This window comes from Gopherus evgoodei, chromosome 6, assembly GCF_007399415.2.
Source record: "Gopherus evgoodei ecotype Sinaloan lineage chromosome 6, rGopEvg1_v1.p, whole genome shotgun sequence".
NCBI classification, from domain to species: Eukaryota; Metazoa; Chordata; order Testudines; family Testudinidae; genus Gopherus; species Gopherus evgoodei.
The window spans coordinates 110,195,867-110,209,416 of record NC_044327.1 but is presented as its reverse complement, the minus strand read 5'-3'; the positions used below and the strand labels follow the sequence as shown (position 1 = coordinate 110,209,416).

The 13,550-nt window shown below is 38.2% G+C and overlaps 1 protein-coding gene across 4 annotated transcripts in view; it reads left to right on the top strand.

Moving 5' to 3' along the window:
• The window catches only part of NIPBL (NIPBL cohesin loading factor), a 328,437-nt gene that overhangs the window by 312,919 nt on the left and 1,968 nt on the right, over nt 1–13,550 (top strand). For all 4 annotated transcript variants that reach the window (XM_030567521.1, XM_030567520.1, XM_030567523.1 and 1 more), the window contains 8 exons: nt 1,129–1,302; nt 1,784–1,974; nt 3,341–3,448; nt 5,162–5,362; nt 5,822–5,968; nt 12,032–12,333; nt 12,617–12,791; nt 13,498–13,550. The exon at nt 13,498–13,550 is cut by the window's right edge. In XM_030567521.1, the coding sequence (XP_030423381.1) occupies nt 1,129–1,302; nt 1,784–1,974; nt 3,341–3,448; nt 5,162–5,362; nt 5,822–5,968; nt 12,032–12,333; nt 12,617–12,791; nt 13,498–13,550 (1,351 nt within the window). The remainder of the gene's footprint in view (nt 1–1,128; nt 1,303–1,783; nt 1,975–3,340; nt 3,449–5,161; nt 5,363–5,821; nt 5,969–12,031; nt 12,334–12,616; nt 12,792–13,497) is intronic.

Sequence of the window (13,550 nt, the reverse complement as noted above, 5' to 3'; positions counted from 1 at the left end):
GAAAAGATCAGGTAACAAAACTTCAGTGCACGTTCATGCAGATAATAATTATCCCTACTAAAGACCATCCTTACCTCTTTCGCTTTCCCTTTTTTCCCACCCATTGGATGAACTGAGCTCTTTCTTGAACTAAGTCTTTTCCTGCACTAGCTTTTCGAGGTGCAAGAGACCAGCTTTATAGAACCTTGATTCCCTTGGCTTCAGCCAGTCAGCCCCCTCCACTGTTTCATGCTGGGCTTTTTCCATATACTTTTCTTCTTCTGTTATTTCCTTTTCCTTTTAATTTCTGTTTTGTTTTGCACTTTGTTGTTTTTACTCATTAAAGATCTTTACCACCTGTGGCTAGAAAGAAGTAAAGGGATATTCAGTATCTGCCACTCCTGCAAAGCACAGACCAACAAGAGTTAGGACAAATAAACAAAGTAATGGTCTCATACATAGCAGATTTCCCAGTCTTCTCAAAGGAAAGCTGCATCTCTGTCACTTGTGGTGCTGTGTGAGGCTATAAATCAACAGTACTAACCCACTTACGTTATCTCAGATGATGTCTGGATTATAATTGGGGAGGGCGGTGAAGGGTAACCGGAAGAAAAAAAACCCCACAACTGATTAAAAGAGACTAGTTCTCTACGTTTTGGGCAGGGAGAAGGAAAACAAATAGTTCTTTTCCTTCATAATAGTTTTTAAGAAAGGGTCTTAGAGTCTGTATATGTCCGAGTCTCAGTGTTCCCACTGACATATTATTGAGCAAGACCGTAGACCTCTATTATAGGAGGGACATGTATAATTTTCCCATTTTATGAATGGGATAAATGAGAGATTGATTGCATGAGGTCACTTCTAGCAGAGCTGAGAATAAAATTCGTTTAGCCATGCTGCCTTTGAGAATTGATGTGCTGTGTATTTGACTGTGTAAGCACTAGATCACACACCCCTTCAGAGCCTGGAATAGAATCAAGAAATCCTGATTCTCCAACATTCTTCTGTTGCATTTCCAGTTTTTGAGTGATTCTTTGAATTTTATTTCATATATGTATGATGGAAGATTTTACTAGTTCACCTTGAAAAATTTAAGCACAGTAATTGCAAGGCAACCAAATGGGATCTTTCTTATTTTTTTTCTTTCAGGATTTGCATTTATTCAACACCCAAGTCTAATGTTTGAGCAGGAGGTGAAGACTCTGTACAACAGCATTCTCTCTGATAAGAACAGCTCAGTAAACTTAAAAATCCAGGTGTTAAAAAATCTCCAAACCTATCTACAGGAGGAGGATACGCGTATGCAGCAGGCAGATAGAGAGTGTGAGTGATGAGCGCTATATTAAGGAAGCATTCAAAATGTAACTTTTGTTACATGAAAACAATCTTTTAATTTAACTGATTCATAAGGAGCTTTTGGGTCTAATTATTCATGTATACATACGTTACCTTAGGTAAAGATTTCAGGAACATCGTTTATACACAGTCACACTGAGAAGTATAGAGTGCAGAATTCTGTTCTTAACTTCAAGTTTTAAGTTGCTGGGAAAAAATCCAAAATGTGCAATACTTAAATTCTTGAAGTTAAAATAATGAGTGCTTTGCTTTTTCTATTATCAAATTCTTCTCTGAAATTGTTAATTTTCAAGCATTCTAAAACAAGAAATCTTCAGGGCTATGTTATGGTACCACTCTGAAGCTTAAATATGTCATAAAGAATACGAGGAATAGTATGTAGAGTAGAATAAGTTAGTGGTTGCCCAAAGATCTTGACACAAACAATTGCTTTTGTTCCTTTCTACAGGGAAGAAAGTAGCAAAACAGGAGGATCTGAAAGAAATGGGTGATATTTCCTCAGGGATGAGCAGCTCCATCATGCAACTTTATCTTAAACAGGTTCTTGAGGCTTTCTTTCATGCACAGTCCAGCGTACGCCACTTTGCTCTAAATGTCATTGCACTGACATTAAACCAGGGTCTTATCCATCCAGTTCAGGTATGTAATGTTAATGTGCTGTATTTCTTTTTTCTTTTACACAAAAGAATCTCAGAATTTCTCATGGCTGCTAGATAAATGTCCAGTATGTGTGTGTCATCCCCTCGGCCCCCCAAATCTGTTACAGTAGTTGCTTCTTTTGGGGATACTTCGTTTGGAGAGGCTGTTTTACATACAACAGATGTCTAGAATTCTTCTGTATTAAAAGGCCAACAGGGTTACAAAGACTAACCCTTTGTTGGCTTAGAAATTAAATTTGAGTTGAATCATTTTTAAGCAGCACTTATGAAATGCATGATGGAGTGCACTGGTTTCTGTTTTATGGTATCAGACCCCAGTTAGTGTTCAGGCATATTTACATCCATGGTCTGTCTTCTTTAGATGCTACTCATTAGAATCTTTTGCCAGCACCTTTCCCCACAAAACACTACATTGGATTGAATTTTCAGAGCCAATGTTAGAGCTATCTGTAGTTTATTTTCAAGTAATTTTCTTCACCTGTGAATCTTAACTAGATAGTGTTTTTTTATCTATTACAGTGAAAATCTATACAGGTGTGGCTAACAAGGAAAGACTAATTTGCTTACCTGTATCCATAATCTGCCACAGATTCTTTCTTATCCTCCTTTCTGTTTTGAAATAATTCTGGGTAAATATTGAGGAGATATGTCAAGTCTCAACTGGATAATTCCCAGACCAAATTCTGTAACAAATTTATTTGAGACCAATGTATTTTAAATATATTAGTAGCTTCCAAGTTTCAGGCTTGCCATGAGGCAAATTACTAGGCCCTATCCACACTCAGAAACTGAATGTGTGCTCAACAAATGTGTTTTTCTAAATTTTTAAACACCACTTTTAACTCTGTTGTAAGCACCTGGTGTAAACAGACGTTGATATTTCAAAACATGTTAGCGAGTTGTGTTCAACCCTAGAGTCTCCTGGACCAAGGATTGACCATGAACTGTTAACATGTTTTGAAACACTGCTGTCTTTGTCTATATAGGTGCTAAGTGGTGTTTAAAATAGATCAAGAAATTGCTAAAAACACCTCATTTTTCTAGTATGGGGTCCTACAGTGTTGCCTAGTGGAAGAGAGATACTGGGAATACCACCTGTGTTCTGGCATACATTTTCATTTTTTAATATACTTGTGTCCTTGGATCATCTCTTTATAACTTGTGCTCTTGCCTAAAAGAAGCCATCAAGCTGTAAGTCGCATAAGGTGTCGTATTCTAGTTGTTCAACTATTAACAATTTAACATAAATAATAATGTGAGATAAATATATGCATGTAGCAGTGCACATAGCCACATACTTTTTTGGTGTATAATGGTTTGTATATTTTCATCTATTTCTTTTCTAGTGTGTGCCATATTTAATTGCTATGGGCACAGATCCAGAGCCCTCTATGCGGAACAAAGCTGACCAGCAACTGGTGGAAATAGACAAAAAATATGCTGGATTCATTCATGTATGTAACTCTAACATTACGTAACTTAAACAAAATGCTGATTCTCTGCTCTCTCAAGAGTATAGAAATGTACAAGTCCAAACTGCAGGAACTGGAGAATATGGTTATGTTTATCTGTTTATTAATTCTACCTGTGTTGGGGAATTGAGTTTTGACCTCTTCATCTGAAACAATAGAGTTTGAAGGAGTAGTTTTGTCTCAGAGTTTCTGATTTAGAATATCAGAAATGGGAAGCATTCCTAGTTCTTAAGAGAAAATATTAAATGTTTCATTCAACCTTAAAACTCCCTTACTTATAACTGTTAGTAGTATCTTGCTCATTGAGTATCACAGGCCAAGTAACTGTGATCATCTGTTTGATCACAAGGAACAACTCTCCTAATCTTCAACAGAAAAAAGAAGAGAATGTCTTCAAAAAAAACATAGCAGTAGCAATGTAATATTTATATACTGGGAAAATGTTATATATTACATGTATTTGTTCTCCGTGGGGCACACCGGGGTTTTGGAAGCAGAGTTCGAGTAGAGGGGGCATAGGAAGGTGTTTGTAGTTAGGTATCTTGTCCTAGAAAGAAGAGGAGGCTAGGTGAGGGCACTTAGTGTTGAGATATTACCATTCACTCTACCTGGCCTTCCAGATTAAATTCCATCCCTGGCCTTTGCATTGCTTCATTTTTCCTTACAGACATCCCCAAAACCCCCTCCTTATCTTGCTGTGGAACTGAGTGCCCAGGTGCCTTGCCCCCAGTAAGCTCTGTGTGTGTGCACTAGATTATGGGACTTTCCAGATACCAGAGCACTCCAGTTCATCCAACACTAGAATTTGGAGTTCTGCACTTATTGTACCCAAGCGCATACTTAATTTAATAGAGAGGCTGGCAGGTGGGGTCCCGAATGTAGTCAACTGAGACCTGAGTTACTCTCCATGTAGGTGAGGATGATGGAAGCACAGGGGATAGAAGCACAGGCCAAAGCACAGGGAGTGGTGGATACATTGGCTGATCAGGCATCCAGTAGATCTGAAACTGGAACAAATCCCGGGCTTAACTAAAATGAGCTGAGAGACTGAGGCACATGCAGATAATTGGGATTTTGTGTTCGTCATCCTGTGCACATAGAGTGAGACGAGAGGGTTAAGACACATGAAAGTTCAAAAATTCAAATTCAGTAGAACACTCAGGGAAAACTTTCAACATTATTCCTGTGGAAAATCATTTCAAATGTATGAAAAATTTGCCTGTTCTGAATCATCGTTTTAGTTGGATACTTCTATTAGGTCAGTTAATAGAGAAACAACATTAACATAAAACCGTCATTACACTTCAGTTTCAACACCCCCTCGACATGAATGAGACTGCTTTTACCTTTCTTACAGATATTTTGGTCTATTTACGAACTCAAGAAAACAACGCTGAATCAGTTTGTTTGGAAATTTAACTGCATGCCCAGAATGGCTAGAGGCTTTAAAAAAAAAAAAAAAAAGCTTAAATTTTACAATAAATATCAGGGTTACTACAAATCCATGGGGAAAGAGTAAATGTGCAGGAAGTGGTAGGGTTTTGAAAATTGTGTTTTTAATTTGAGGCTAATGAAAATAAGATGAAGACCTTAATTTTAAATGAAAATTTTTCAATTTGACAAAATTATTTTTCTTTTTGTGTGACTGTTTTGAAAGCCACAATTTAAACAAAAATAAATATTTTATAATTTTAGATGAAAGCAGTGGCTGGTATGAAGATGTCTTACCAGGTACAACAGGCAATCAACACATGCCCAAAGAATCCTGTAAGGGGCTTTAGGCATGATGAATCCTCCAGCGCTTTGTGTTCACATCTATACTCCATGATCAGAGGGAACCGTCAACACAGACGAGCCTTTCTAATTTCTTTACTCAACCTCTTTGATGACACAGCAGTAAGCATTACATAAATATACCTCATTTAAAAAGAAATTAGAATAAAATACACTGTAACAAGTTCAATTGATGAATGTTGGTGTCCTTACTTAATGTATTTTTATGAGACTTGGTGAATTTTGGCCTGGCTAACTTTATTTCCATAGGCTTTTTTATTTGGCTGCAAAACTAAATGTATTTCCACTTAAATAACATCTTCTTGAACCATTTTTATATCTACTTAAGCCCAGTTTGGATAGAGCAGGAGTAATGCAAGTTCACGTGTGAAGAAAACTTAGCATGTGCAGAATGTTTTCAAGGCAGAAAAGTTATTTTGGATGAAGTACATGTTGAGTTTTTGTCCCAAGACCCTTTGAGAGCAGTGCAAAAACTAGAATATAATGTTTTTTGTATGTGTGTATTATATATATATAAATATATATATTTATATAAAATATTTATTTTTTTTAAACTTGCAGAAAACAGAGGTGAATATGCTCTTGTATATAGCAGACAATCTAGCGTGTTTTCCTTATCAAACACAGGAAGAGCCACTGTTTATAATGCATCATATAGACATTACACTGTCAGTTTCTGGTAGTAACCTGTTACAGTCATTTAAGGAGGTAAGTGCATTTATGATATATTAATAACTCGTTGCAATGAAGTTATGTTGGCAGCAAAATGAGTACTACTCAGTCATTCCAATGTTGCACACATGGACAATAAATAATATTACTTTGCAACCAATAGCATAAATCGCTCTCAGTTCTGGCAGGGTGTGACAGATCTGTTTCAGAAACTTTCAGGATTTTTCATTAATTTTGAAAGTCAGTGGAAAATATTAGAGATGGAAGAAAATAAGACTGCATTGTCAGATGTAATGTTTTTCAGGTAGGGGGGATCCCAGAATCAAGGTTACTTAGGTCTAGGTCCTTTTAATCCTTCATGAATATCTGAGCCATAAGCAGTCTAACTTCATTGGTATGTTGCCCTGCTACTCCGAAAATGTTTTGAACAGATCTGTCTGTTGGCAAAGAGTCTGTCTATACAGCTCAAATATATTCATTTACTTTGCCCATATGGCTCTTCACTTGCACTTTTCTTCATCATAGTGTGTACATTTTGTGCCTCTTAATATCAAATAGTTTTCCCCAATAATTCTTTAAGCTGCAATAGTAGTTGACTCTCTGTCATACTAAGCATCATCGATTTAGGCCTCTGGGAGAGGGGAAGTATTTTAAATCATAGTAGTGATTTGAAAGACAAGAGCTTAATTCACTGAATTAAAAACAAAACTGAATGATCTTTACTTACGTATATGCAGAACAAATGTGCAAGTGATATAAAAATTGAATTCTCCTTTGATTTCCTCACCTGTATTCTGCCCACTAGTCAGTCTCCACTGTAGTAGTATGAAACCACTAGGCAGTTTTCAAACTGTTGCTTTTTAAAGAACAATTTGCCAGTAAAACATTTTCAATTAAATATTTACAAAATAAAATATGTTATATCTAGGATATAATGCATATGTAGTGTTGTCTAAAGGTTTGTATGAATGAGTTTGAGATTGCTGCTTTACTAATGAGTGCCAAAGTCATGAGCAACTTATGCAGGGCAACTCGAATAAGTGACAACGGAAACCCTTGTACCATACCAAACTATCATGTATTCCTTATATATCACACATTATAACAAACTATTTCAGAAATGTTATAGAATTCTTATTTTATTACTAATATTTAATATTACTAATAGATAATAATTGCATCCTTCTGCATATATAACTAGGTGTCTTAGTTATCATGAGTCCAATCATACAGTCATCAGAGAAAACATAATTTAGCAATCTCTAACTGACCTAAAATAGCTTTTCTATACATAGTAATATTTAATACTGCAGCAAAAATTTAACTCCTTTATAAAGCGTCCTCCTGTAGTGAACAAGAAATAAAATAAATGTGTATCTAAAATGTCAAAAGTCACATTAATGTTGGATTTGCCTGTTTTGTTATTTTGCTTGTCCAATTTTTTGAGAAACAGGTACAAAACTAATGTTAATTGGTCTTAACATATACATAATTCTTAAAGGGTACCTGTTAAGATAATTTTTCTAGTTTTAAAAATATGAACAATTAATTGCTTGTAGTATCTAAAACTAAAATCTGTTAACTTACTATTTCTTTTCTTGTTCTCTAAAGATACCATATTGACTAGATTCCTGCTGTGGAGTCTTGGCCTAGAGTGAGATAGGCAGGAGCATCCCTTTTTTCACCCTTTGATGCACTGCAGGTGTGTCTCGTGTACAAAGCCCCAAGGCTTTGGGGCCCTGTAAAGCATACAATTTTCATTCTGTTCTTACTACATTCAGTAAAGGTGCTCCCCACTGGAGCCAGGACAGGTGCATCTAATGCCTGCTCTCCTCTCAGTCCTGCAGCTTTGTTTAGAATATGAGTCTATATCATTTGCACTTTTTGTCTGTCCTGCTCTCTGTAGGGTCCCCAGTGCTCTGGCGTTACTTGGTGGTGCACTGTTGTTTCTTTAAGTCCATTTTGATTTGATAACATTTCATCCTTTGAAGTAATCAGGTTCCAGACTGAGGGTGGGTTTTCTGCACTGCCACAGTTCAGATGTGTCTAGATGACTCCTTGATGTTTCCTCAGTAGAAGATGTACAAATGTCATACCTGGCTTTCACTGCATCAAATCTCCTTGTGCAACATGCCAGTGTAGGTTAAAGGCTTTTCTGCTGGTGTGTTGACACTGCTCAAATATGTTGTCTTATGCCTCTTTTCTTTCTTCTAAATTTGGTCAATGTGTTGGGGTATCTCCAAGAATTGGAAACATTACCCCAAACTCTGGTTGTAACAGAGTACCTCAGATCTCTTGAGGTGTCCATTCAAGACTTCATTAGTGAGTTTGCAATTGTGGGTTCCTGTAACTGGACAACAAAATCAGTAAATAAGCAATTAAATAAGTAACCGTATTTTCAGAGGTGCTTATGAGCACACACTCAGACTGTGTAGGTACTTAAATATGGATTCATGGCCATTTTATGGGTGGATCTATAGCCTCTTTTGACTGTAGTGTAAGAATGGGGGAGGTGAAGTTGCACATAAATGTCAAGGAGCTCCGAGCAGTCCAGCTGGCAGTTTTCCTGCCCCATCCATCGGGCAAGGTGGTACAAGTCCTGACAGACAACACAAGCTCAATGTTCTACATCAACAGGCATGGGGGAGTGCGCTCATCAGCTCTCTGTCAAGAGGCACTCCATCTATGGGGACTTCTGCATTAGCCACGAAAGCCACTTGGAAGCTTGTCACCTTCCCAGTGTCAATTATGCTCTGGCGTACAAGCTCAGCAGGGACTTCTCCTCTCACCACGAGTGATCCCTCCATGATTTTCCAAAGGTGGGGAACTCGCCAAATCGACCTGTTGGCTACCAAACAGAACAGGAAATGCCACTGGTTTTGTTCTTGGCAAGGTCTGAGCAAGGGCTTCCTCTCCAATGCCTTCCTCCTGTCATGGTCAGAGAGCCTGATGTTCACGTTCCCTCTGATTCCACTCATCGGCAGGGTCCTGGCAAAGATCAAGAGAGACAAAGCGCAGGTTGTCGTGATTGTCCCAGCATGGCCTTGCCAACATTGGTTCGGCACACTCATGAGCTTGTCACCAGCCCCTCCCTGGCCCCTGCCCAACTGCCCAGACCTGATGCCACAGGACCATGAACGGCTCCTACACCCCAAACTTGAGTCCCTCCACCTCGCTGCATGGCTGAACCTAGGGGAATGGACCTGTTCAGAAGTAGTCTCAACAGATCCTTCTGGAAAGTAGGAAGCCCTCAACCAGACTGACTTACCTGGCCAAGTGGATGAGGTTTTCCTGCTGGGTGTCCAGGCATGGCATCTCTCCTTCACATTCTTCCATACAGGCTGTCCTGGACTACGTGCTCCATTTGAGGAACCAGGGCCAGGCACACTCTTCTGTTAGAGTGCATCTAGCAGCCATCTCCGCTTTTTACCTGCTGACTATAGAAAGACATGATGTGATGGTCAGATTCTTGAGAGGTCTCAAGAGTTTCTCCCTGTAGGTACGGACTCCTGTGGCCAGTGGGTTCTTACCTTGGTTCTCTCTAGGCTGACCGGCCCACCCTTTGAGCCGCTGGGTTCCTGCTCCCTTTCCCACCTATCCTGGAAGTTTGTGTTCCTGGCGTCTCTGAAATTAAAGCCTTGACCTCAGAACCTCCATACAGTCTTCTATAAACAGAAGGTTCATTTGTGACCCAGCCCAGCCTTCCTGCCAAAGGTGGTCTCCACTTTCCATATGAACCAGGACATCTTCCTCCTGGAAGGACATCTTCCTCCTTTTCTCCTTCATTCCTCATTAACCACTCCAAAACTGAACAAGACCAGTGAGGAGAGGTGTCTCAAGGCCCTCCGGATGTCCAGGGCATGGGCTTTCTACTTAGAACGTACCAAGTTTTTCCGAAAATCGTGACAACTTTTGATCGCTACAGCAGATAGGATGAAGGGTCACCCAGTGTCCTCGCAGAGGATTTCCAATTGGATCACCTCGTGCATAAGGACCTGTCATGACCTGGCTGGGGTTCTGCTGCTGCTGCTTGTCAGAGCCGACTCAACGAGAGCTCAGGCGTCTTCGGCGGCCTTCCTGGAGCACATCCCCATCCAGGACATCTGTAGATCTGCAACATGGCCCTCTATTCACACATTTACCACTCATTTTGCCATCACTCAGCAGGCCAGAGATGACACTGGGTTCAGCAGAGCTGTGTTGCAATCTACACATCTGTGAACTCCTACCCACCTCCAGGAGTACTGCTTTAGACTCACCTAATACAGAATGGACATGAGCAAGCACTCGAAGAAGAATGGACAGTTATCTTTTCCATAACTGGTGTTCTTAGAGATGTGTTGTTCATGTCCATTCCATAATCCACCCTCCTTCCCCACTGTTGGAGTTTCCAGCAAGTCGGAACTGAGGGTGGGGGGAGCCGGTGGCGCCCCTTATACCGTGCCATGCAGGCACCACTCCAGAGGGCACTCCATAACTATGGATTCTGCTGAGGGAAAAATGTCCTGCACCGCTGAATGTGGTGAGCACACACACCTAATATGGAATGGACATAAGCAACAGATCTTGAAGAATGCCAGTTATGGAAAAGATAACTGTCTTTTTTAATGACTGACTTCTTGAGTATTCTACCATACAGATATTTATTTCAGTCACAAATTATACTTACAGGGAAGTGATTTCTTTCCTGCTCATCAAGAAACAGAAATGAATATTTAAGTGGCATTTTGGCACTGGCATTTTCATCTGTGTATGATGTGCACTTACTTTAGCTTCAGAAGATCAAAAAACATTCAGACATAGGAAAATCCCTGGCTCTGTCATACCAGAAGCACAAGACCAAGAGAAGGAATTGAGTCAAATGATACCTTCAGAGAAGCCCAGTTACACACACGAAAATTTTCCTGTCTCCTTAACATGCACATAAATGTTTTGTTACACTGCTTATAAACTGCTGGGCTGCTGTCACTTTTTATTTTTACTTTTAGAATTAGGAGCATTGTCATAGTTATTAAAACAGAGATGCATGATCTTTACTTACTTAAAAAAAAAAATGGTGTTCCAATTTTGGATTGGCCAAACTTGATGATTCCCATTAACCAAAAATCTTTTTTAGTATTTTGCTAACAATATTTTGATAGCTAATTTTTCTTTTCCTGAGATTAAATAAAGCAGTCAATCCTGCTTATAAATATAGGTAAATAAGTTCCATTTCTAAAATGTTTTTTGATTTATTGATTTTAAAAATATTACCATTTGTAAGTCTCTCAAATTCGTTCTATCTCATTCAAGTAGGCTTGAACTAACTATAATACTTTGTATGCATTTATACATTCTGTATTTCGTGAAACATATTATGGCTATATAATAGCAAATGTGGTGATAGAATTTCCTGTACCGTATCCACATTATCAACATAAATATTTCCTTGGAGAGAAGCTTGGCATGTATGTTAGGCCCCTGAGAGCATATGAGAACCTCTGTCAGGTTTTAAGAGTAAAACTGTTTGAATATTCGAACTCTATCGAGAAAGGCAAACCAAATGATATTTTAAGACACTTGTTTGTATTCCTATTAATCATAAAAATGGACAACAGCAAAACCTGCAAAGAGTGATCACTCGTGGGAGTTAGAAGAAGTGGTCAGTTGTAGAAGGTAGTCTCTCTTCAAGGATATGGTATTGCCACCTTTACTTCTGTACTGTGTCTGGCAGCAGCACTGCCTTCAGAGCTGGGTGGCCAGAGAGCAGTGGCTGCTGGCTGGGCGCCCAGCTGTGAAGACAGCACCACTGCCAGCAGCAAAGGTGGCATAGTTTCCCAACATCCAATCTCAATGTTGTGAAGAGCACTCAAGTTTTGGAGATATATGAAATTTTTGTTTCAGAACAAGAGTTTTATACTTTGTACATGTTTTAGTTATTGAACCACAGTTAAGTGTGCCTACTTTCAATTTTAATCTGTGGATTTCAAATAATCTGTGAATTTTAAAAAAAAAATTAAAAAAAGGCAATTCAGACACTTAAGAGAATTGTGATTATGGAAGGATCTTTTTGAATGCTATCATAATTCTTAAATATTTGTCATCTTCTCTGTCTCCCAGTCTATGGTAAAGGACAAAAGAAAGGAGAGGAAACCTTCATCTGATGAGGAGAGTGAAAGTGACAGTAACAGTGAGAGTGAGAGTGAAAGTGAAAGTGAAGAAGAAGTTATCAAGCCTCGGAAGTTACGTAAACGTGTAGACTCTGATTCAGATTCTGGTGAAGAAAATGATATAAATGCTGTGATGAAATGTTTGCCAGACAATTCAGCTCCTTTAATTGAATTTGCAAATGTCTCCCAAGGCATATTGTTGCTTTTGATGCTAAAACAGCATTTAAAGAATCTTTGTGGATTCTCTGATAGGTAAGAATCATACTTAATGGCAGAATGCTCCTCGTCTTTTAGTTTAGTGAGTTCTGTTCAAGTGCATGGTTATTAACTTTTTAAGCAATGGGTTTTATAACATGCAGATCTCATGACAAAATATATCTAGTTTAATTTACTGCATTAATGACATACACAGGGTAGCGATAGTTTCCTTGCTTACATTGACGCCTAAGTAATACAGAATAAGAAGAACAGAATTGTTCATTTTAAAGCCAAAAACATTTTCTCCTAAATGTCTGGGTTTTGTTTTCTTTAACAGTAAAATTCAGAAATATTCTCCATCTGAATCTGCAAAAGTTTATGATAAAGCGATAAATAGGAAGGCAGGAGTGCATTTCCATCCGAAACAGACGCTAGATTTTCTGCGAAGTGATATGGCTAATTCCAAGATCACTGAAGATGTGAAGAGGAGTATAGTAAAACAATACTTGGATGTAAGTAGAGTTGTACTGGAAAACAGTTCTAACCTCCTTCAGCTAGATTATACAGCATAGTTTTAACTTGTAATTTGAACAATTTTTAACTTTGAGCATTTGGAAGGTGGTTTTGAATTTATAATGTATATAAATTCTGAAATACTGATGATTTGTGAAGTATTGAGTGCTGACAATTCTCACTGATTTAAATGGGTGTTGACAGTGTTTAGTACCTTGAAATATTAGGCCTTTTCTAAGTTCTGTACCAAAATCTGTATAGCAAATAAAAAACACTTACAATAAATGTAATGTTGAGGAATGTAGATTGTAGATTTTCAGACTTTATGAAAGATCTTATTCCTTCTGATTTCCTGATGTCATCTTTTATTCGTAGCATTATGAATATTCACCACTTTGCCCCAGTCCACTTCCATCTGAGGAACACTGGACTGTCCAAACCTATTTAATTTGTAATATTTGCTTGAGTTTTTTTAAATAATCACTTTAACTAAATAAAAACAGGAAGAAAACTTTCTACATGTAGTAAAAAATAGTAGTTAAAAATAACTACTTCTGTATTAAAGAACCCCCACCACAATATACACCAGCTAATTGTGAAGTTTGTATGCAATCTCTCTTCCCTTTCCTTTCTATTTTTAAAAAAATGTAATAAGACCCATGTAAATTTTTAGAATAATATCTAGTTTAATGTATCTTTTTGTAGTTCAAGCTCCTTATGGAACACTTGGATCCTGATGAAGAGGAAGAAGATGGGGA